The sequence below is a fragment of the Amblyomma maculatum genome, chromosome 1 (genome assembly GCF_055883805.1).
Source record: "Amblyomma maculatum isolate TAMU_Amacu chromosome 1, ASM5588380v1, whole genome shotgun sequence".
NCBI classification, from domain to species: Eukaryota; Metazoa; Arthropoda; class Arachnida; order Ixodida; family Ixodidae; genus Amblyomma; species Amblyomma maculatum.
Window position 1 is genome coordinate 323,797,844 of NC_139344.1, and position 25,185 is coordinate 323,823,028.

Consider the following 25,185-nt stretch of genomic DNA (forward strand, 5'->3'; position numbering starts at 1 on the left):
AATCAGTTCCGGAAAGCTAGTGATACCCAGGATTATTTGCGTCCACAGAAATTCAGTGGCATATGTATGTTATTCTAGCAGCATCTTAATGGTCGCCCCTGAAAATTTTTGTAAACATTCAAAACAGGGGCGTGGAGAGAGGACGGGTGGACAATGCATGATTTGACTGCATTACGTGGTATCTTTGCCCTGCAGTCTGGACGCTGACCTGCCGCCGACCGGTACCTGGACAGACCTGCGTTAGGCGTAGAGTGCAGTAGACATGGTACTGGCTTTTTGAGAACGCACGTTTTCTGGAGCAGGCCCGCATCGGCCAGTGCCACCGTGGGGACTTGCGTGGCCCGGACCTTGCGCCCCACCCGTGAGCCGACGGGGCTGAGCAGCCAGTCGGGTGCTGAGGTCTGCGTCATCGCGAGGGCGCTCGCCACGTCCGCCAGCTGCTGCGCCTGCTCCGGCAGCACAAAGCACAGGGGAAGCGCAGACCGCTGGCTGACCGCTGAAATCGAAAGATAGGCATTAGGCACATTTGTCGTTTGATTCCGACGCGATTCAGCTCGCTTCTGTTGCGGTCTAGCGAAACGCCAAGTTAGGTGGAAACGACAAAAAAAAAAAAAAAAATTACGAGACACTTTGGCAACTAAAGTGGTGAAAGGCGAAAGCCTGAGTGCCGCATTCTGCTACGCATTTGTTGTGAATGTGGCGGTGAATGATGCTTCGAGTAAAGAGGGATCGGACGACCGGTGGGATCAGCTTCGTATATGCATAAATCGCATTGCGACGTCATTCATGTCGCGACGGTACGTCGCGCGCCCCTTGTTTGAACGCGAATCACCGTCATAGCCAGCCAGGCTATGGCCCCTGCAGTGGAACGGCTTTTCCCACGCTTATTTTCATCGTGTGCTCAGGGGCAATCGCCTCGTACCTACACGTTCTCAGACTATCAGCTCTGCGCACAGCTACCCGCTTCCCTGTGCTAGTTTCCCTTTCCTTGGAATCCACTCTGCTAACCCCAAGGATAGTCTGTCTGTTCACTGCATCCCTATACATTAAGTAGGGCGCTGATGGCGGAGTGAGTTTTCATAACTGCACAACGTGCAGGACTTCCTTCGCCGTTTTTGGCGTAGTTCACTTGTCACAGCATTCAGCTGCTTCTTTATTTCGTGTTGTACAAAACAGCAGGGCGCAGATCGCTGTTTTTAGCCCTTGACAACGCGATCTAACGCCTTGGATGCAGTAATGTGGGCTGTTCGTTACATTGAGCATTCAATGGCGGCAGAGACGATTCCTCTGTCTCTTGTATATTGTCAACTATAAGCCGTGAACAAGCAGGTAGCGCTAGTCGCGCCAAGCGTTTGCACAGCGCGAAACGATGGAATGAAAGATCACGGCGATGATGATTCAGCGCCGCAGCCGAATACCCAGCGCTCAACTCTGCCGCAGCGGAGTATTCGTTAGCGCACAGCGAAAGAATGAAATATGACTAAGTCATTGAAAGCAACTTCTATGTAGGCAACCGCATTGCCCCAGGCGACGTGACATTACGTGCGTCTGAAAAAATTACGGACGGTTAATGATATTTCATACGACATAAAAGTTTTAGCGCTAGTTTTCTACAACACGCTACACTATTATGCGGATGCGGCACGCAACTTCTGTCAAGACCGCCGAGAAAGTGTATCAAACAAAGCGGCCGCCCCGTGCCGCTTTCTCCTCCTCTCATTCCTCTCCCTGGCCGCCACCGACTCACCACCGAGAAGGATGGTGAACGCCGTCGCGCTCCTCTACGTTTTCCTATTCTCCACTCCTCCCTCTCTCGACCGTGGTGCCCCTTCGCATTCTCTCTCCTCCTCTTCCTCGCCACCGCTATCCAACGGCGACGCCGGATATTGTTTCCCTATGTGGGGCAGTGCCGCCTGACAGTGCGCATATCAGCTCGGCCATGCAACCTCATCTCGCGACACACTACACCGTAACCAAATAATCGCATGATAGGTCGCCGCGCTTTCCTGCGTTGAAAGACAACCTGCTTCGCCTTGAAGCTTACTAACGCGTTGCCAGTAGTCTCTAATATTCTAGCATTAATTTTTTTTTTTCTGTAATGGGAAAGCGCACTTCCTTAACTAGGCAGGTGTAAATACCCTCTCCGGAGAGGAGGCGAGTGAGTCGTACAATGTCGTCTGCGGGTTGATCAGACCCAAGATACTTTGTTGGCCGAGTTGGTACTTATTCATTATTAATTTAAACAGCGCGAACACGAAGACAAAGGACAAGATAAAAGAAAGCCACAGTACAAGCGCTGACTCACAACTATGCCTAAGCCTTTTACTCCAAGGCGCAGATAAAAATGAACATGAAGAAAACGAAACAATCACGTGAAACAACCCCTGGGTTCACCTGCTGCACAAAAAGTCACTCAAAAAAGACACCTCTTTGCTTGAAAGAGCAAGAGAAGTCTCGCTGACACACTTATTGTCCGTTGAAATAAAATATGATTCCACTATCTCTCTCGTCACCTTTTCTTTGTGGTGATACAAAATCCTAACCTTGTCAAATATAGGAGTGCACTTCTTCTCCTTCTTCATTGTTTCACATGAATGGCAATGTGATACCAGAAACGTTTTGTCCTTGCCGCTTTCCAAGTTGTTCCGGTGTTCCTGTAGTCTCTTATTAATACATCGTCCTGTTTGTCCTATATAACAGGCTCCACAAGAGAGTGGAAGCCTGTACACAACACCTGTCTTGCACCCAACAAATGGGTCTCTATGTTTCACCCCACATTCTTGCTTTTTCGCTTCTCTTTCCCTTTGAATAGCCGGGCAGATCCTCTTCATCTTGAGCGGGGCGGTCAATGCGACGTCAACACCATACCTCTTGCCTACATTTTTGAGGCCATGTGAAATTCTGTGCACATACGATACCAGCGCAACCTTCCTCTTCTTCTCAGCCATGCTGGGCAGGGGATTTCAGTCTGTGCATTCTTTTAAGGCTCTTCAGTACCCGGCAACTGGCCTCAATAATAACTGACTCCCGATAACCGGCCTTTGCAATTCTCTCCACTTGTCTTTCAAAACTCTTGCCCATGCCGTGGTAACAAGATTTCGTCAACGCATTTAATAAGCATGTGTTGATCATCCCATTCTTCGCTAATTTGGAATGCCCCGAATTGGAGCCTAGCAACGGCTTCATCGATCTCGGGTTGTATTCCCAACAAAAATGATCATCACCGAATTGAATCAAAATATCTAAATACTGTAACCGATCGTCCACTGGTGTTTCAACAGTAAATTCCATCCCGGATCCACACTCAGTAAAAACATCCTAATGTCCTTCATTCGTTGATTGAATCCCTCACTGTCTGTTAATACTAAAAAGTCGTCCACATACCTGAAGGTGGAATGATGTAGGCCCTCCAAGTTATCCTTCAGGTGTCTGTCCACGTACATTAAGAAGATGTCACTCAAGACCGGTGCAACACTCGACCCAATGCATACTCCAGCCTTCTGCGCATACAGCTTGTTCTTCCAGCCTATGAAGGTGGATTCCAGGTAGAACCTCAAAAGTTCAACGAAACTTCCAACACTTACACCTGAGGCGTCAATGAAGTCACATTCATTATTGTCTTCAGTAATGCACATTTGAACACGCTTAAGGAGGCAGTCATGGGGGAGGCTATAATACAAATCCTTGACATCCATGCTGAAGCCAACACATTTTCTTGGGTTGTGTTCTTTGAGGAATTCAACAACCGCTAAACAACAATCTACAACAATTCAACAATCAGGCCGCGTCTTGCCTCTCAATTAAAGCTTAATACGGTGCCGCAGCCTTGCGTCTCGGTTTGGAACTTTTTCTACGGGACGAAGCCCAACTTTCTTTCACAGCAGGGAACGAAGGCTATGACGAGCTTATGCGAGCACCCGGGATCTGTGTATCGCACAGCATGAAACGCTGCCGGTAGTAAGTCCTTCGCTGGAAGGTATGTGCGAGCAGTCAGTGTGCGTTAATTGAGCACATTGGCTAGCCTGCTTGCTTGCTGTAAACCACAAAAAGGCGTTAATAGCGTTCCTCCTTTCATGTTTTTGTTAAAAACTTATAGTTCTGAACAACTCTAAAAGAAATAAAGAAAGAACGAACGAGTGAATTCAAGTGCGTCCGCATTCTGCAAAGCCAGGCGCTGCGGAAACGACATCGCGAAAAGCATCCACTAATTCGCCAAAAGAGCGCCGAGAACGTAAACGAGCGGCTGATGCGGAGCTAACCCATCACGTTCGCTTATGTAAGGAGGCTAAAATTGCCTTTAATTGTAACGCTGCGGTCCGACACCCCTAATCCAACGAGGCGGTTTCTTGGCGCAAAGGCCTTGCCGCAAATTCCCTGCTTGCATGCGCGCACCTGACTCACCTGGGCCCATAACGAGCTCTGCCCAGCAGCCGTGATATAGGCGCGACACCATAACGCCATTAAATGGAAGCTCAGCTGTATTCTGCTTTGCTTTCTCAAGAACAGCGCCCACAAAAAGTTTTGGACTTTGTTGGCACACGCTATGAGGAGGAGGAAGAGATAGGGATTACTAAGACCGCTTTTTGTTTTGTTTTTGCACGAAGTACGCGAAGAAAACAGCAAATAAAATTAAGTTGGCAATAAGAGCGGCTTAATGTGCCACTGGTGCGCATGTGCTATGCGATTCGCTGCAGTGGAAGGTTCCGGATTGATTTATACTACGTGGGGTTCTTTAATGCGCGGTCTTATCGCACAGCGCACGGATGTTCTTGCATTTCTACTAAATGAAAATGTCACTGCTGCGGCCAGGGTTAGACCCCACAACAGTAAGGTCAAAAGCCGTACGCACCTGCACTAAATAAGCCACCATACGAATTGCACGAATTCGGTTGAAATGCGAATGAAATGGCGACGCGCTTAATTAAGTGATAAGTAGATGAACAATAAAGGGAGAAAATTCCTTGTCAGCGAGCACAGTATTCAAAATAAAACGACAGGAACCCCAATTGCAAATTAGAGGTCTTGAATTACCTCAGCTTCCGTATGCCGAGAACACAGGCGGACGTGCCCCGCCGTGGTGGCGCCTTGGATAGGGCGCTCGACTACTGTGCCCAAGGAGGCGAATCCCGGCCGCGGTGGCCGCTTTTCATTGCAGGCGAAAAGCAAGGCGCCCGTGTGCTGCGCGATCTCAGTGCACGTTAAAGAACCCCCAGGTGGTCAAAATTTCTGGAGCGCTCCACTACGGCATTTTCTCATAGCCTGTGTCACTCTAGGACGTTAAACTTCATAAACCAAACCAAACAAGTGGATGTTGTATGCTATTGCTCGCACTTATCAGGCTTTTCCCTTATCCTAGATCCTTTCTTCATATCGCTCCCTCGCTGTTCCTTTATTTCCGGCGGCCCCGTTCAGGTGCTTCTGTTGCTTGTAATAGCAGATACAGATGCAGGCAAAGATCTCTTTACTTCATTTTGTTATTTTTTTTTTCAATAAAATAGCCACGTACAGCCGCCCAAATATTTAAGTGGAGTGCGTGATGGCCGCCTTTTCTATGCTCCAGCGCTTTAGCGCGGACAAAACTTGCCGGAAGGTTACTATCAAGCAAGGACTTAGTGAGCCCTTCCGTACACTTGGACTTGTCGCAGGTTAGTTCCTCTGTGACGCTCAGAATCACAGATAATGCGGCCGTCACGAACGCCAGTTAAAGAATTGGACTACTGTACTGCTACTTTCTTTATAGTTTTTGCACCCGTTTTTAAACCATTATGCCAGTTCTTTTTTTAGTGGGTGTCGCTTTATTGTGATTTCACATCAAGCGAGCAGCGCACCTGCCAAATGTCAACGTGCCTGAAGACTCGGCCATGCCACGGGCTATCATGACGTTACGCACGCCGTCGACCAATCTCTGGCAGGTCACAAAACCCTATGGCGTCACCACTGTTTCAACCAACCAGTGAATATTGTGAATGTTAGTTATTCCCTTGATAAGGCTCCTAATTCTATCTCATCAACAAACAATGAAAATCTTCTGCAACCATAAACAAATTTCAAATAGACGGTTACCGACAAGAAAAGCATAACAGCAAAAAGAAAGAAACGCATGAGCGTCTCCTGCCGTAAACAAATAACAAACTGACATTAAGTACTTCGTTTCCGGGTCGAAGGAAATTTCTAAGCAAAGATTATACATGAGGTGAACGTCCGCGACTCAACATCCATTAACGCTGCTTTCACATCGCCCCTTCAAATGACCTCGGCATTCTTTCGTTGGCTTCTGCGTCTTTTTAGACTCGCATTGCCGTTAGTAACTGAAGAAAAGCCGGAAGACTGGCTATTTAGTAGCTACATGCTTGTACAGGTTCAGGTTGTTACCATTGCTGCTGGTTGGATTGGCCTTGCGGATTCTGTCGGTAATAATAGCTCCATCATAGCGACACGTGGATGGCACTAAGATCGGCACGCCGGCCCTGAGTTTACAAGCGCACGCTTCTGGCATGTGGGACTGCCGATGTATCATGTTTACCACACCCAAACGACCTGGTAATCGCCCTGCAATTATCGGTGATTTGTACATCAGGAACTTTGTAGCAGCTATAAGATAATCCATCAAGTGAGCACTCCCACCTCCCGCAATATGTTCTACCTTTACGTAAAAGTCCGTTTCTACGACCTAACTAGCCACCATTACAGTAAATGATGGAACGGACCTCATATGCTTGATCCGATAGGTCGTTCAGCTGAGAGGCTTGAGATGGAAGTGAGTGCACTTTATTTATATCGTTGCGCAGTCCGATAAAGCATCACGTGTGTCAGAGAACAGGGGAGAATACATTGGGCTGAGATGCACTTGTTTACATTACGTGTTGACAATTCGATAGCATTAAAATCTGAAGTCCGCTAAGCGTGCTTCTCCTCCTCGCTCATTGCTGCTCGCCGCTTACGGTGATCCCCCTGTGCAGCCACCGATGTTCCATCTTTAACAGCACACTTCTTCGCCTGCAGGCAATTTTCTCTACGGTAGACACATGTGACATTGATTATGACTCCATTCCAACCTGATACTTGGTGCTGCCTGGACAGATCTGCACATAGCCAAGCGCGGCTGCCAAATGACATACTCTGAAGCCTGTCGCCCCGCTCGACCATGCCATGCGACCTGCGCACCTGCAAATTGCTACCGGCCAGTCTCCACAGCACCTGCCAACTCGGCCATGTCCCGTGGTTTCATGATGTCATACACCCTGTCGGCAATCAGCGAATTTTATGATGCAAGGTCGCCGTATGTCGCTACGTTTTTTGTTTTGTCTCCGCTGAAGCTTTTGGGGATATCGCATTAATAATAGACCCTAGAGATGTGAGTAATAAATGGTTGCATCGTTGTCACTAGCTCGCGTCTTTCGACAGACGTCGAAACAATCGCAGTGGTGTGGGTTCCCATAACATACGTAACTTTACGAGACCGCCACCAATCTTGTCCTTGTCACACAGACTCGGATTACTTTTTAAAGATTCCGTCTCTGACGGGAAACAACGAGAACGAGAAAGAAAGTTATTCTCGCGCGAGTTTTTTCTAAGACATAAACTGCGTTTAACTGAAATTTTGTGCTCACTAAAATGAATTGCGTCCCGAAACGCCAACGAAACCGAGGCCATAGATCAAGCCCTATCCGAATGTTTCCGGAAGCCTTGAAGCTAAATAGTGTCCAGAAAGAAGATGAAGAAGAAGAAGACGACTCTTATCCCTATAGCGGGAATCAAACCAACGCCGGTGCTTATGTGCGGTGTTATATCCGGACACCTCAAAGTACTCTGACACTGCCGCAGAGGTTAATGCAGTGCATTGTGATTGGTATATCTTTAGCCCTTCATAGCCGGTAAATAGTCGTCATCTTTTATCCGTTTCGTGTTCGCTTCCAAATGCTCGGTGCTAAGTAGCGCTGCATTGGAACTGAATGACTGAAGGGTTAGATGGGCTCCGCCTATGTCGCCAACAGCTGCTTTATGTGACAGTACACATAGGTGAGAAGGCGTCTAAGCGGCCAAACGTATCTGCAAGACGCGCGCGCGTGCACGCACAAACGCGAACGCATTCAAACACGTACACACGCACAGAGAGAGAGGGAGAGACATATTTGACCGATCGCCCGCCTGTAGTACGTAAAGCACTGAAAGCGGCGAGGAAAGTGGAGCAAGCTGCCCAGTTGGGAAAAACCAATGATAGCGGTGTCTCCTCGAATACCTACTGTCGACGGTGAGATAAGTGCAGAATTGAGCCGAAACCGTGCATTCATGCTATCGGCTTTGAAGGCAAGAGCCTTTGACAGCCCGTAAATGGCGTCCACAGAAAGTGTGCGCGAGATGTGTCCGGGAGATCCCGCGGGATATTGGTGGGTTTCTGGTATATAGCGACTGATAGTTATAGTTAGTGACAGGTAATGATAGTCAATGATGAACAGAGAGGGAGAGAGATAGAGAGGTAGCTTCTCTCTCTACTCTCTCTCACAGAAAGAAATAGAGGAATAGGGTCTTCACGAGAGACTCTCTTCTTCCTCTCCTCTCCTTTTCTCCCTTTCCACCATCTCCACCTCTTCCCTCTTTCTCTAGAGAGGGAGAGAGAGAGGGAGAACCTTCAACCCTCTACTCTCCTCTCTCTAGGGAGAGAGAGATCGCTCTCTTCCATTAGGAGAATCAGGGGCGTTCTAAGAATCGCAGCAAGGCGGCCAAAATGCATTCGCCTTGCTGCACGTAAGGTGCCTTAGATGCTCCCCTGAAATTTTTATTAATCACGAATCCAGCATGGCTGTGTGCTTGCATACTTGTAGGCCGTGTACAATACTCGCGAGGAATCCCTGATATTTATACTCGTAATGATGTGTGCGCGATTGCATGATGTTGGCTAAAATACAAGAGTACTTCCCAAGTTAGCATACCGCCTGACCAACTTGTGTGGGCCCTCTGTGCCATACGACGTCAATGAGAAGGTAAAGTTCAAGTTTGCAACAAGCAGATTATAGGTGAACTACCTCAGATGATATGGTTGGTGTTAATTATTCTATTTGTGTGCACTGTGCTAGAATTAATAATTTATATTCTGCAAATGCTTGTGTCCTGGTTCTATAGCATGCAGAATGAATTCGATCCATGGCAAGGTGACCCAGAATCGGCATGCTCCTGCATCTTAGGGACGATATTACTAGCATTCAAACTCGGCAAGATTCCTTTCTATATGTTCCTCTAGCGCAAATTACATATTCGCTCTGTGCAAGACCTTGGGCGTGAAAACGCAGCTTACCGCTGTGCCTCCGGAGCATGCTGAACGTGTTGCAGAGCGCATCTCTCTCCCCGAGCTGTTCGTTGAGCGACTCGAAGTGGTTTACCTGCAGGAGAAAGCAGCGCGCTTCGTTTATGCAGCAGTTTAGGCATTGCTTTACCCGCGCAGCTTAAAATGGAGGACGCCTTGGGGTGGGCTCGCTGGCGCAGGGAGATCGAAGAAAGCTGTAGTGACTGAAGAAAACGTACACTCGCCTAGTACTAAAAAAAAAAAAAAAAAGAAAAAGAAACGGTTTAAAACATGATGTTTCGCGGCCCCTACGGATCCCTTGATCACAATAAGGGGACCTGCAGGAGTCTCGAAACGTCATGTTTTAAACCACTTTTTTTCTTTCAGTACTCGGCGAATGTACGTTTTCTTCAGCCACTATGCGATCAAGGGACCCGTAGGGGTCCCGAAACGTCATGTTTTAAATCATTTTTTTTGTTTAGTACTTGATGAGTGTACGTTTTTTTCAGTTGTGCCTCCCCAGAAAGGATTCTGTGGAACCCTTAAGAAAGCTTTAGAGTGTCAGGAGTCAGCATGCTGATAAATGTGTTACATGTGTGTCTTATAAATGTGATATTCTCCCTTTAAGGCGTTCAACCCATCGTCGTAAGTTCAGCCAAACTTTGTACTTGCTGTTTTTTCTTGAACTCTGTATTTTTTACATGTGGCCGTATAATTATGAAATTAAAGTTTGTATCTTCAATGCTCTAGTTGTCAAATGTGATCTTAACGCATGAAGAAAGCATCATATACACAACAAGCAACAGCATGTCTCAATATGTGAGCCTCTCTTGAGCGAAGAGAGTAGGGGTGAAAATAAAAGATATAAATTTCGCCAACTCTTAACTGGCAAGTGATTGAAAAGAAGTCTGAGAACGGCGTCTGTTCGAATCTGCAGGGTTTGGCGCAGCTATAGGGACGAAAAAGAACTAGATCCGTTTTATGTCATCGCATCCGATAAAGTTCACCGCTTGATTACCCATCAAGTTTGCCAGTTGTTTCATTCGCAGCCAGACTCAAGTGGCGGCGGAGTGCGCGTGCCGCCGCCGCTCGAGTCTGGCTATGTTTCACTAAGCGTAGTTAGATGCCGCTTGGACTTGGTTTAAATGAAGGAAAGGGAGGGAATGCATCCCGTTTCTGCTCATAGCCTTTTTCTCAAGATGCTGCAACTCCCGTTTTTTGTCCCCCTATTGCTCTTATTTGCTCAAATTAGATTCAAGAAGGCATCAGACACGAAATGCGCAATCGTACCGAATGCCATCCTTAAAATTTGATTTCTATCTTCTTTAACCCTTTATTTTATGCCTAAATACCCACAAACACTCAATGCATATTCAGTTTAGGACACTTGCTGTTTATTTAAGAAAATAGGTAAAAGCTAAAGTCACGAGGGGCGCTTCGGCAGTTTCATTTTAATGAGAAGGAAAGACCGGAAAAAAGAAACGAAAAATTACAGGGGAACACTTAAGCCTTCTTACGTGAGAAAATGCGAAAGCATTGAGAGTTCTGTCACGCTGCCTTGTGGATTCGCCTGACAGTACGCTCGCGGACTTCGCCCGCACGCGTCCAAATGCACGGCATACATGCCTATCAGTTTAAACAAAGCATCGGCGCAGATTGAACTTCATGAAGCGAATATGTTCACTGCACAGCGCGAGAGTGTGGTGCAGTGTTGCAGATCGGCTGCGTTAGTAGCGTACTTCCATGCATTAAAAAAAAAAAACAAAAAACAAAAACTGCGGCGATAATAGTGCTGTCGTGTCTGGTCTAAGGAAGCCCAGTCTGTTCTGTTTGCGGGGATATTTCTTTTTTTTTTTTTTTATCTCTTGACAGTTCACGTGGACACGCTCTGTCTACAATTCCTGTACACGCCACTAATGAGGCAAGAAATGCCTTCGCTTAAGAAAGTAAGAAGCTGAAGAGTTTTACCTTCGTTCTGCTCTTGGCATGACAGTTCCGTCGTAGCTGCCCACAAGCTCCTAGACAGATCCAGAGCGACGGACTGTCGCAGTTGACTGAAATGTGCAAAAAAAGATACAGTTCAGTTATGTAGCAGAACCTTTTCTTTTTTACTGCTATTCGTGCAAGATGGCAGCAAACCAGTATTTTCAAAATGTGGTTTAGATTACGTATTTAAATTTTGATAGCGCCCTGTGATAAGAATGAACACTGAAAACATCCACCTTATATTGTTTTTTTTTTATAGCAGCAAGAGTGTTGGCCAGTGGTTCACCACCAGCAGAGAAGGTCGCGGTCATTTGGACACCGGCGCACCAGGGGTTGAGGGGGAACGAGAAAGCGCACGTACTGGCCCGAGGATTAGCTACATTCCGGGATCCCAGTGACGACTTATGCGCAACCCCGTACCCCTTGCGCGATGAGGAGCCCCTGCAGTTCGACGATGACCTTAACACCTACCAAGATATCCTAAATCATTACAAATTAGGCAGATCAGTACTACCAAAAGCGTGTAAGCAACTCACCAAAAGCGAGGAGGTTATGTGGCGTAAGCTACAGACTGGAGTATTCCCGAACCCCCAGCTTTACAGCAAGTGGCACCCGGAAATTTTTAGCCCCAGGTGCAAACGTTGCAATGGCATAGCGGACATGATCCATATTATATGGACGTGTCCTAGATTTGGAGAACCTGACCGAACAGATGAGTCCTGGGAGGCACTACTTCTCAAGCAGGACGAAAAAGGGCAACGAGAAGTCATCCGTCTTGCCCTGGCCGCTGCTAAGATCCAAGGGATCCAGGTCGACGGCTGAGGGGGAGGACATGGTTGGGACAGAGCTTCGCCTCGGATCCTCACCAACCTTATGACGGGTGCAATAAATGTTATTTCTCTCTCTCTCTCTGACGAAATAAACAGCAAAAGGGGCCACTCTCATGCTGTTACCCGTAGTTAATACCCGTAGTTACCCGTAGTTACCCGTAGTTACCCGTAGTTACCCGTGTTACCCGTACTAATAGTTGTTGTTGCATGGAGCAGTACAGAGGCCGAAAGGCATCATTTTAAACTCATAGAGGCCATCCGGGATGATAAGGCTGTCTTGTCTCGATCGTGCCCATCGACTTCTATTTATAACCACTTTTCAGATTGATGGCCGAAAAGTAACGAGAATGTAGATGATCGAATGCGTCATCGAAGCGCGAAGGGGATAACCGTCTTTGATTATGACGTTGAGGCGCCGATAGTCAATACATAACCGAAGAGTGCCATCCTTTTTCTTGATCAGCATCAGATCTCTGCCCATGGGCTGCGTGAGGGTTGAATTTTATCGTCGGTCAGCATTTCGTGCACTTGATTCTGTATGATTTCGCGCTCTTTGAAGGAAACAAGGAAAGGTGCCTGACGAACAGGGTGAGCAGCGTCGTCGATAATGATTCTATGCTTGGTAATGGTTGTCTGGCGAATTCCCGATGACGTGGAAAAGCAGTCGTCGAATTCCGCAAGCACCGCTAGTAGTTTGGCTTTCTCGCTCGCAGAGATTTGGCCCAATACCTGCACTCCAAGTCCTTTTGCTGCGAAGAGGACGGAGAGGAAGCAACTTCGGACAGGGTCACAACGTGAAAGGGGCGGTAATGCACTCAATGGTACCAATAGCCGTGCCTTTAGTAAAGTGCTGCGGAGCGCTGCGAAAGTTGTCGGACCTGACACGAAGAAACACGCTCGACTGTGACGGTAAGGTTAAGTGATCTGCCAAGACGCGTGCGTGCAAACCGTGGGCTTTGGCTGCGCCGAGGTAGTGCGAGGCTGACGAAGCGTGAGGCGGCGGTCGGCAAAGTCGATTACAGCGCTACAATCGCTCAAAAAATCAATGCCGATAATAATGCCTTCAGAACAATTCGGTAGTACGACGAAGGTGACCGGGCACGTGAGGCAGTTAATCTCAACATGAGCAGTGCATCTGCTTAATGGTTTCACGATGGGACCTCCATCCCACTGCGTCGGTATACCTTGCGAAGTCGGCGACATAGCTCCGCACTCATAACAGAATAGCCTGCGCCGGTGTCGACGAATGCCGTCGCGTCGTATGCGTCGATAACAACACCAATATTATTACACACCGTGTCGGGAGGGCCGTCAGAAGCTCCATCGATAAATTGGTCAGGAGGGTCATCGGTTCGCGTGGGGCAGCTTGGCGACGCGCATGGATATGGTTAAGAGTGCCTTGATGCGCGATACCCTTGACGCCCTGCATGAGTGTGAGCACATGTGTTTCCTCGGTGGCTCGAGGGTCAAGCCACAAGACGCCTTGGACAAAGCTTGTCACTGTTTCATCAGTTCGCTGACTCCAGTTTGCAGGAGGTCCTCTGCTCGCTGTCGCCGATATTGATTGGCAAAGGTCCTCCCTAGCTCGTCTTTACAGACGTCCAATGGTGACCTCGTGGTTTTCATATTAGTAGCGAGAATTACTCTCCAGACAAGAACACCAATCCTGCAGACAGTACTCTGCAGTACAGTACAGTACAGTATACCATTGCGGCGGGCTATGCGTTCGTAGGGCTCCAGCCAGACCTTTACATCTTCTGAGGCATCCACATGGAACGTAGCAGCCGTGCGAGGAGTCGTCGGTAGATAGAGCACGGATGGTGCGGGAAAAGAGTCCGTATGCTGGTATTGGGTCGTAGTACTCCGGGCCATAGTAAGTCGTGGCGCACTCCTGTTGCTGGAATTCGGCAACAGACCCTTGAAGCAGCTCGTTGAAGGGGCGCCGGCTGGGACTTGGAAGCGGACTCAGGGCTGCAGGCGTTGAGGGGCAGCGCTGTATTCACCCAGCACCTCCACCAGAATGTCACGGATTCTTTCGGCGACCCGAGACGGCGGTCGAGCAGGGCATGACTAAGGCAGAGAAAGGAGCTGTAACGACGCAAAGCAATGGCGGCCGGTTCCACGCGCACTCAGCGCGATCTTCCTCTTTGTCTCATACCCGCCATGTGCAGGTAGGAGCAACGGGTGACAATACCACAGAGAAAATATGGTAGCTACACAAAATAACAACGTCCTCAGAAGAGATGAGCTATGATTGAGTAAAAACGTCAAGCGCCTAAGGTGGTATACGGTTTAAGCCGTTGAAACTCTCGTACAGCAACATTCTTTTTGGTATGATGCGATCAACATTTTCAGAAGCGCGCAAAATTGAGGAACTGAGCCAAACATTTCGGTCGGTACCCATAAAGCTTTCTGCACCTAAATCTTTTTTTTGGCGGCAGACACAGAGCGGAAGCTCTTTTTCGTGCTTTCACAACTGACTTGTGTGACGTGAAGCATAATTTGCATTATTTTTGTGCATCGCGTATTTTTTTTTCTTTTACGCTTGTACGGCCTATGTCAAACGTTTAAAGTCCAAGGGTTTTATTCTAAGCCGTGTCGTGGCGCTCCTTTAGCGTCCGTCGAAGTCGTTTCCACTGGAAAGGGCAAACTTGCCTTCAGAAGATTTGGAACATTGAGAAGGCATTAGAGTCATGCGGGGCGGCTCCGCGTCTGTACTTTTTCAACTTATTTTCTAGCAAACGGGTACTGTGCAGCCAAAAGAAGTAGTACGTCGAGCTACACAGGCGCAGTCTCGCACAGCGAACCTAGCAAAAAAAAAAAAAAAGTAAGAATACCGAAGATTTGTCCTCTGTACAGCTACATGTATGGCTCTGCATTACAGCATCCTGTGTGCTGTGAACAGCTAACTGCTTCGTTGGCGCCACTTGTGCCCTCTTCCGCCCTGCTAATCGTTATTACCTAGCGTCACGGCCACCGCTGCTTACAGCTTTCCTTTCCTTATCATTTTTTTCTTTGAGTGGCTATAAAAATCAAAGCCACGTAATAAACATCGATCTTTTTTTTGCCCTAACCACCAGTCTCGTTTCGTTCTAGCGGGCTTCGCCGCCGACCCGTTGGCAGACGTCCGCCAGCAACAGTGGCGACAAGGATTCCTCTGACACAAGGGTCTGTCGATATCATCCACGCCTATAACCTTTCTGCAGCCATGGGCCAGAGTTCGACGATGGGAAAGATAAGTGGCAATTTTGCCTCTTGAATGTCCTTCATGTTTAGATGTTGGAGGTAGAAACACACTGACGGTGCATTTTTGCCGTGTAAGTGGTTATATATTAAAATAATAAATCGAAGTACAAATATTTTTGGCGCACCGGTATCTTATCCCAATTCCTCAAGCACCTGAACTGGGGCGGCGGAAATAAAACGATAGCGCAAAGAAAGAAATCAATGAGGTGAACGACTGGGAGATAGGACAGGGTAGACTAAATTGAAATATAAATATATTGAAATATAAATATGAAATATATAATAATCTTTTTCACCGTCAATAGTGGTAAGGATGTTTGGAGCCCATTGTTTTGGAAATATGATAACTTCGCAAGTTTTCAGTTGCCTTGGCGTTCTCAGCTGATTCGGGGTGTTGTCTGCTGAGAAACAATAAATCCGCACCGTACTTTCTTGCAAAAAGTAACAATAAATAAATAAATAAATAAATAAATAAATAAATAAAAGAATGCAACAGAATGAAATTGTAAATTTCAGTGTAAGCTTGTTATTCAAAGGTATGATTAGCATAGCCTCTTGCGTGTTGAATTTTCAGCTGGTGCTTTGCAAGGAATTTCAGTTCTTGGCTGGGTAGATAGAGACTGGTAACTTTTCAGGAGTCGTGGTGCTAAGACGCGCCCGGCACTGTGAGTACTGGGCCAGCACGCATGTTCATTAGACTTACGCAGTTGCCATGTATTCCCTGCAGGGGAGTATATCTCTGTCCGAATTCGGAGCGCTTCGAAAGCCTTCCGGTAGCGTATCACCTGGTCCTGAGAGTCGCCCACAAGGACCACTTTATCGAACCGAGAGTTGTGCAGGTCCTCCTCTTCAACCTGCGCGGAAATGGGCTCTTTATAATACTGTGACAGAACTACGCACTGTAAATGCGTATGTACGGCTCTATGAAGCTTGAATCTGAACTAGTAGATTCGGAGCTGAACGAAAACAACCAACCCAAAGTTTTTTTCGTATGAAAGCTTATTTACCTGCCGGCTATTGCTTTCGCTAGAAATGGATTAATGTGCAATCTTGGTGAAAAGTCTTCAGATCACGTGGTTTGTTTTAAAACCTTACGACTAAAGGGGAACACAAAGAAAACAAATGACCTTTTAAAATAGGTACTATATTATAATCTTTTCAGAGGTTTAGAGCTTCATGTGTAACGTAAGTGCTTCTCAAAACGCGTCTCAGCAACAAACCTGCGGCATGCATACTTTCTATCAATGCTACACATACAAAAAATGCCAACAAAGAGGTTGGCCGGAAGAAACCTTTAAGGAGAGGTAACGCGTTAGCTGATTTCAGAACGCTTGGAGATAAAACTGCTGCACAGAAAACCTATTCCTGGCGAGCAGGGTTATTGCTTTGAAAGCTGAAGCTATCTGCCAAGTTTTTATCATCATCAAAGGACTGCTCATTACTACGCTCTGACACTAAACATTTAGCCAGTTATCTTTCCGCGGCTCAGTCTTTGCAGATAACGGGCCGATTCCTGAATAAAAAACAACAAATTCTTGTTCCGTAAGTACATTTCGCTGATTCGCTGCACACAACCTTCATACACACACTTACGGTTTTCAGCGCTCGCAAGAGGACGTCGCTTGTCTTCAGGAAATCCTGTTTAGACGTTACTTCACTGGACGCAATGCCTGACAGGCCATCGAAGGCACAGCGACTCCTGGCATCTGGTGTGGGTAGAGAAGAAAAGTAACGTCAACCTGATTTTTGGCCTAACGTTTTCCTTACTATATATATATATATATATATATATATATATATATATATATATATATATATATATATATATATATATATATATATAGCACGTACGCTGCAGCTCTACGATATAGAGAAGGCCGGATTCTTGACAACACCAAAGCCAAATGAATAAGAGTGAGCGGGCTCCTCAGTCTGGCAGATCGTTTCGATTTGGTTGGATTTATTGGGCTTAACTTCTCAAAGTGATTCTGGCTATGAGAGACGCCGTAGTGGAGGGGGGCGAAAATTTTGACCACCTGGGGTTATTTAACGTGCACTGACATCGCACAGCAAACGGGCGCCGTGCATTCCTTCTTCGTCGAAAAGAAGCCGTCGCGGCCGGTATTCGATCGTGCATCATTGAGCATCACAGTCCAACCCCCTAACCCCTGCGCCACCACGGCTGAACAAACAGCGTTTCGACGCTAGAGCTTACGCACACTAAATCTTCTTGTCGGACCGTTGGCTAGCGAAGGACTAGAATACCCACTCGGCTATAGCTCCATGTGAGAGATAAGTCAATAAAAGCCTCAGCGATGAAGATAGGAATACTTGCAAAGCAGCTCATGTAAGAAAAAAAAAAGTTTACGACTAAATCTTCGCTGTTGCGAAGTCGGTTTGGATGCTTCTGTTATTTAGAATTGTGCCATTGATGCGTCTAACAACAGACCTCTGTTCATGTTTGCGTGTGCGTTACTATCAACGCCCCTTCATGGATCACTGCCTTGTCGTGGCGGAGGGGCTTGCGAAACTCGATGAAGTCGTGAGCTCTGCTGTGTAGGGCCACCCAAGATAGACAGGTCACGGCAGAGAGTTCTGACAAAATGTGATTCACTGGAGAAGGTAATGGCAACCCACTCCAGTATTTCCTGCCAAGAAAACCCTATGGCCAGTCACAATACCATTATCGATATGGCGCCGGAAGATGAGCCCCCCCAGGTTGGAAGGCGTCCCACATGTTACTGGGGATGAACAAAGGGCGATTCCTAGTAGCTCCAGGACGAATGAAGCGGCTGGGCTAAAGCCAAAAGGACGCTCAGTTGTGGATGTGTCGAGAAGCGACCGGAAAGTCCGATGTTGCAAGGAGATGTATCACATAGCAACATGGAATGTAAGATCTATGACGCAAGGTAAACTGGATATCGTCAAGCGAGAAATGGACAGATTGAACATTGATATCTTGGGTATCAGCGAGCTCAAGTGGACCGGAATGGGAGAGTTTAACTCCGGCGACCATTATGTCTTTTATTGTGGGCACGAATCCAAGAGAAGGAATGGGGTCGCTCTCATAGTAAACAGAAGAATGGGCAAAGCAGTGCTAGGGTACAACCCCAAAAACGACCGAATGATTTCACTTCGGATCCAAGGTCACCCTTTCAACATAACAGTTATCCAAGTCTATGCACCGACCACTACTGCTGAAGAAGCTGACGTTGAGAGATTTTATGCGGACCTACAATGCCTTTTAGACCGCACCCCATCATCAGACGTCGTTTTTCTCATAGGAGATTGGAATGCTAAGGTAGGGAGTGAAGAAATATCCGGAATTACAGGCAAGTTCGGTCTTGGTGAGCCAAATGAAGCTGGGCAGAGGCTAGTAGAGTTTTGTCAAGAAAACAACCTGACCATAGCGAATACTCATTTTCAACAGCACAAGAGGCGCCTGTACACATGGACTTCACCGGACGGTCTGTACAGGAGTCAGATCGATTATATTATTTGCCGGCAGAGATGGAGAAGCGCTATACAAGCAGTAAAAACAAGGCCTGGGGCCGATTGTGGCACCGATCATCAGCTTCTTGTTGTCAAGATTAAGCTTCGATTGAGGAAAACGCAGAAAACTAGAAGGCCTTTCAGGTATAATCTGGATCAAGTTCCATTAGAATATGCTGTGGAAGTGAGGAATCGATTTCAAGAATTAGATCTAGAAGACAAAGAGCCCGAAGAGATGTGGTCTGATGTTTGTGATATAATACAAGAAGTTGCTACTAAGGTAGTTCCAAAGCAAAAGAAATGCAAGAAAGCAAACTGGTTATCTGAAGAGGCTTTGCAAATAGCTGAGGAAAGGAGGATGGCAAAAGTTATGGGGGAAAGAGAAAGATACAAGGTTCTCAATGCGGATTTTCAGAAAATAGCAAGGAGAGATAAGAATGCCTTCCTGAACATACAGTGCCAAGCAGTTGAGGACAACAGCCAATTAAGGAACACAAGAGCTCTGTATAAGACAATCAAAGATATCAAAGGAAGCTTCTGTGCTAAGATGGGCGTGATAAAGGACAAACGAGGCAAGGACCTCACTGAAGCCGCAGAGATAAAGAAGAGGTGGCAGGAATGCACAGAAGAACTGTACAAGAAGGACCCGAATGTGCAAACCCAACATAAGACGGTTGTGATAACTGATCTCGAGCCGGGCATCCTGAAGAGTGAAGTTGAATGGGCCTTAGCCAGCCTTGCTAAGAACAAAGCTAGCGGAATTGATAGCATTCCAGCTGAGTTGCTTCAAAACCTCAACCATGACGCTGTTAACATTCTGCATACAATATGTCAGAAGATTTGGACAACCCTGCAGTGGCCACAGGATTGGAGGAGGTCAGTTTACATCCCCATTCCAAAGAAAGGCAGTGCCAAGGATTGTTCCAACTACCGCACGATCGCGCTTATTTCGCATGCTAGCAAGGTGATGTTGAAAATCCTCCAAGGTAGGCTGCAGCAGTATGTGGATCGGGAGCTTCCGGACGTGCAAGCTGGGTTTCGCAAGGGCAGAGGAACTAGAGACCAAGTTGCCAACCTTCGCTGGATCATGGAAAAAGCAAGAGAGTTCCAGAAACCCATCTACTTCTGCTTTATTGATTATGCGAAAGCGTTTGACTGCGTAGATCACAGCAGATTGTGGCAAGCTCTCCAAGAGATGGGAGTTCCAATTCACCTCATCTGTCTCCTCAGGAACCTGATGAAGGGCAAGAGGCCACAGTCAGAACTGGGCATGGTCTTACTGATTGGTTTCCGATTGAGAAAGGAGTGAGGCAAGGCTGCATACTGTCGCCCTGCCTATTTAACCTATATGCAGAGTGCATCATGAGGAAGGCCGGTCTGGACGAGTCTTCAGCTGGAGTGAAGATTGCTGGAAAACGTATCAACAACCTTAGATATGCGGATGATACCACTTTAATTGCAGAAAGTGAAGCGGAACTCAAGAGACTTCTGATGCGCGTACAAGAAGAGAGTGAGAAGTTTGGGCTTAAACTGAACATTAAAAAGACAAAGATCATGGTGTCTTGCCCTATCAAGTCCTGGAGCATCAAGGGACAAGAAGTGGAAGCTGTGACAGATTTTCTCTTCTTGGGCTCCAAGATTACCTCGGAAGGAGACTGCAGCCATGAAATTAGGAGACGCCTGCTTCTGGGAAAGAGAGCAATGGTTAGCCTTGACCGCCTAGTAAAGAGCAGAGACATTAGTCTGCCAACCAAGATCCGTATAACTCGTGCTATGGTCTTTCCAGTTGTGATGTATGGATGCGAGAGTTGGACTGTGAAAAAGGCTGACCGCCGAAGAATTGACGCGTTTGAATTGTGGTGCTGGCGAAGACTCTTGAGAGTTCCTTGGACTGCCAGAAGATCAAATCAGTCAATATTGTCGACCATAAACCCTGACTGCTCATTGGGGGGTCAAATTCTAAAGTTAAAGCTCAGCTACTTTGGTCATCTGATGAGAAGAGAGGAGTCGCTGGAGAAAGATTTGATGTTGGGAAAGGTTGAGGGTTGCCGGAGAAGGGGTAGGCAGCGAACGCGATGGTTAGATGGCATCCTGGAGGCACTGCAGATGAAGTTATGTGATGTTAGGAAGATAGTGAGAGACCGGAAAGCGTGGCATGACATGGTCGATAGGGTCACGAAGAGTCGGACACGACTGAACGACTGAACTGAACTACTATCAACGCAACTCTTGCACACAAGAAAAGTTCTGATGTCCATTTCTTGTTGTGGTTTGCTGTGCAACTCTGCGGGACCTCATCATTCTGCACCAGCTGCTGCTCTTTGTAAAAGTGCTCTGATGGTTGCGGTTGCAGTATACTCATTTTTTTAGTGGCAGTAAATTTTACGAAAATTGAATGTAATTGTTTGTAGAGGATATTAGAAGTACATATATCTTTATAACAAAATCACTTCTTTAACGCCTCTGGGAACGAAATTACTCGGAGCTCGCAAAGCCATTGTAGAGAGATGTATAGAGAGGTAGAGAGTTTTAGCGTTTTAGCGGAGTTTATGGTTCAGTTGAATAACTTTTGCTTCGCTGTGTAGATAGTAGTGAGTAAAACACTACGACGGGCTAGTCAGAATATTTATTTATTTATTTATTTATTTATTTATTTATTTATTTATTTATTTATTTATTTATTTATTTATTTATTTATTTATTTATTTATTTATTTATTTATTTATTTATTTATTTATTCTGAAATACTGTCAATCCCTTTCGGGATTATTACAGGGAGCACTGCACCTTGTCTGTGTTTGAGTGTCTTCCGTTCCGTCTCCTTTGGACAGTTTTACTAGTTCGCTTCAAAGATACCTTGAATAACACAAACGATTCAGCTTTTTCAGTGACCATTGCATTAAGAGGTCCGAGCAATTCTTGAAGTGAAGTAGGCGAGAACCGATCATGACATGCACGCAGCTCAATTTTACACGTCTCCAACAAATCATCGCACAGAGTGCGCGTATAGTCAAGTTCATCTCGTTGTCGTTGCGGCCTACCGGCAGTGGCGCCCGAGCGCGTTCCTTTGACGGCGGCGCCGAGGGAGCCAAGCTGGTAGGTCAGCAGCACGGATCCGAGGACGCACAGCACGAGCAACAGCGTCAGCTCCTGAACGGACCGCAGCCGTGGGGCGCACAACATGCCGCTGCTTGCTCCTCCACCCGGCACCTGGAAGAGATGTACGCCCCTGTCCACACCCCGCCATGGCACTCCGCCGCACAGTCCTAGCATCTGAGGTCTAGGAGAAACGGGGTTTCCGCGAAACCGTGCTCGCTTATTTACGCCCAAATAAACGCATGCCGTGTTAGGGAAAACGGATGAAAATGCTAACATTAAAGGGAAGGGGGGGGGGGGGGGGGTTCAGCAGGATCAATATGGCGGTTTAAGAGAGGACGTGCTGCGAATTGATTAAATGAAGTTGCACTTGAAGTGGTTATTGTCACACGCTTTCTTGGGAATACTGATCCTTTCATATTAGCCAAACAAAACCTCTAATGATATGAGCGAGTGAACCGGAAATCAAATAATAAAAAAAATAATTCGTTTTATTGGTGCCCCGACGGCGGCACCTGATTGTGCTCACGAGTCGCTCACGACACGCTGCAGGCGATGCGCTTCTAATTTTGTCCTTACTATTCTGACTTACCTGGGCACGGTTGCAGAATGTCGTCCTTGTCGTACCGCAGACACTCATCCGTGATATTTCAGTTCCATGTTTATTTGTCACTTGCTGCTTCTCAGCATTGGATCGATGTTTTTTTTTGTTTTTACCAAAAGGAGCATACGTAACAAACATATAAAATTCTTAAACCTTAGCGGGACGAACGATTCTTTATATGCTGACGTTAGTATACAATTTTATTGCCGAATTCTGTTATTCGAACTATATATGTAGTTCACATGCACCATGCATTGCGCCACGTCGATAACAGTACGGCCAGCCCGCCGCCTCGATAGCCGAGTGGTTGGGCGCTCGGCTACTGAGCTGGAGTATCTGTGTTCAAATGCTGCCGCGGCGGCAGCGTTTGAGTGGAGGCGAAGTGCAAATGATTTCCCGACAGTTTCCAGAGCCCTCCACTACGGCGTTACTCATAGCCTGAAGTGCTTCGGGACGTCTGAACCCTAAAAGAAAAGACATTCAATGTTCTGTATATCGAACCCGAATACAAAAAAAAAAAAAAAAAAAAAAGTTAGAGACGACTTCAAGTTCTTCAATGCTGTTTAAACAAATACATGTAATTTTTTTTTTTTTTTAATGTATATACCGAAAGCAATGGGATGTAAATGGATATATCGAAGTCCCCGGGTGAAGCGCCGTCTCCCCTGCTGTCAGGCGACATGCTTTACCGCCCTACACGAAAGCCTGGTGGCGGCGCGCAAGCGCTCGCAGTCGCATTGACTTCTATTTCGCTAGCAGTAACGGTCAACTGAACGTGCTGTAGGATTCAACGAGGTAAAAAAGGTCGGATGCCTAAAAACTTTCAGGCAAAGTATGCGAAGTGTTCTCGCGCCATATCCATCGTTTGATATGGTGACGTAGTCACCGATTAAATTATTGCGCGAAAACGTTCAGGTTTTTTTGGCAGGGAGTGATAGATGGCAGGATTAGGGTGATTGCAGTGGAACTCTGTGACTTAAACAATAATGGCTTCATCACTAAACATTTGTACACTTCTCCGACGTGTTAAGAATTAAGCCTGAATGTCGTCGCTGCATGTCGCTGAATGTCGTAGCCGGGAGTCGGGACAGGGAGAGCAAAATTCATTGTAGTGTTCGCAGGATGTCTGCTCCCCCACCAAGCGCAACCGGGCTCCCACCTCGAATGTAAGAAAAGCTAAATGAGGGATGTGATCTTTGACTGTTGTCGCATTTTGAAAAAGAAATCTAAGTCTCCCTTTAATCGTGTACCGTAATACATAACAGTTGGAAGACTGGCGGCCGCAATCAGCTGGACTTCGAGCCCTTCGCATGCGTCGACAGCGCTGCAGAAGCAGCGGTGTGGACGGTTTCAGCCTTAGTTACCATCTTCGTGTTCAGCTGCCCACCTAAGTCACTCACGAGGAAGCGATAAACCGGCAGTATAGCTTCTGTTCTGGTGCACTTGTTTTTTTCACGCGACGCTTTAGTCGTTTCTCGCGGTTTGAGTTTCCTCTCCTTCACTGGCAAAATTGCGCAGCTCCTCTGTTCGCTTCTGAATATATATATATATATATATATATATATATATATATATATATATATATATATATATATATATATATATAATAAACCATATTGCGATTTATTCTTGGCCTGTTCTCTATACCAGGCTCGACTGTATAATCCAAAATACTCTCAACAAAGCTTGTTGGAAATTTGTATAATGAATGCTAGGTATCGAACATATTCTGATCGAAGTCATTTTGATGAACTCACACGGCTACGCAGGAATACTCAATCTCGCTGCGTTTCCCGTTTAATGCAGCCGCACCGTGTCCATGCGCTTAGTGTAAATGGGATTACATCCACCAGTCAATTCGCTACGGCTTGGCACCGTGCACATTTACTTTATCGTCTTTTTATTTTCTTCCTTAAATTTCAATCGGTAGAATGTAAAAATACCGCATTTTCTCTTCAAGACTCGTGAATAGAACATAAAGTTCGCTGTACGTTTGCCGCGTAAACCAGGGAAATGAGGAACCAGCCTCCACGCTACGCAGCAAGTATTTTCCTCCGAAAGTATGTAGGCGTATGCTAGTTGTTTACATATATATTTCATAGCTGGTGATCCTTACACCAATGCATAACTTTCAAAAGTGTCCAGAATACTGCAGCGCCTCGCGATGTTGCTAAATCAATACGGAAAACACACACACACAAAAAGTGAACGCACTGACCACACAGAGTTTACAGCATTAATGCAGCATGAGCGAAAGCATTTATGAGAGCACCATTTCGTAAGAAGCATTTGCTTACCAGCTTCATTTTTGCTTTCGGCTTCATTTAGATCAGGATCCGTCACAGTGGATGTCTTTGCGTTGATGTATAGTCGGCCTGAAATGAAAGGAAGCAAGATTTAGCACCTTGAGGTTGGAGTATGACCATTGCGACAAAATAATTACCAAAATAATGTGATCGACTAACGCATTTCAGTGCTGGTGATGGAAGAAATGTTATTTTAATTGTTTGCTGGGAAAAATTCCCAAGCGTCGAGGACGCTATTTAAGTAACAGACTTGCGAGAAGCGGTGTTGTTTCCTGCTTGCTGCTAAGCATTGAGAAAAAGCTGCTCCTATGCAGCTTTCTTCGTTGGCCTTCCCCATATCAGTGT

General features: G+C 46.5%; 1 protein-coding gene across 1 annotated transcript in view; it reads right to left on the minus strand.

Annotated features, from left to right (window-relative positions):
• The window catches only part of LOC146207313 (cadherin-like and PC-esterase domain-containing protein 1), a 55,618-nt gene extending 30,760 nt beyond the window's left edge, over positions 1 to 24,858 (minus strand). Inside the window, exons 1-8 of the mRNA XM_084576500.1 lie at positions 24,832 to 24,858; positions 22,097 to 22,107; positions 21,876 to 22,021; positions 16,936 to 17,048; positions 16,046 to 16,196; positions 11,249 to 11,334; positions 9,293 to 9,377; positions 289 to 496 (exon numbers count right to left, since the gene is read on the minus strand). Coding sequence (XP_084432626.1) covers positions 289 to 496; positions 9,293 to 9,377; positions 11,249 to 11,334; positions 16,046 to 16,196; positions 16,936 to 17,048; positions 21,876 to 22,021; positions 22,097 to 22,107; positions 24,832 to 24,858 — 827 coding nt within the window. The remainder of the gene's footprint in view (positions 1 to 288; positions 497 to 9,292; positions 9,378 to 11,248; positions 11,335 to 16,045; positions 16,197 to 16,935; positions 17,049 to 21,875; positions 22,022 to 22,096; positions 22,108 to 24,831) is intronic.
• Between the last annotated feature and the right edge of the window lie 327 nt (positions 24,859 to 25,185).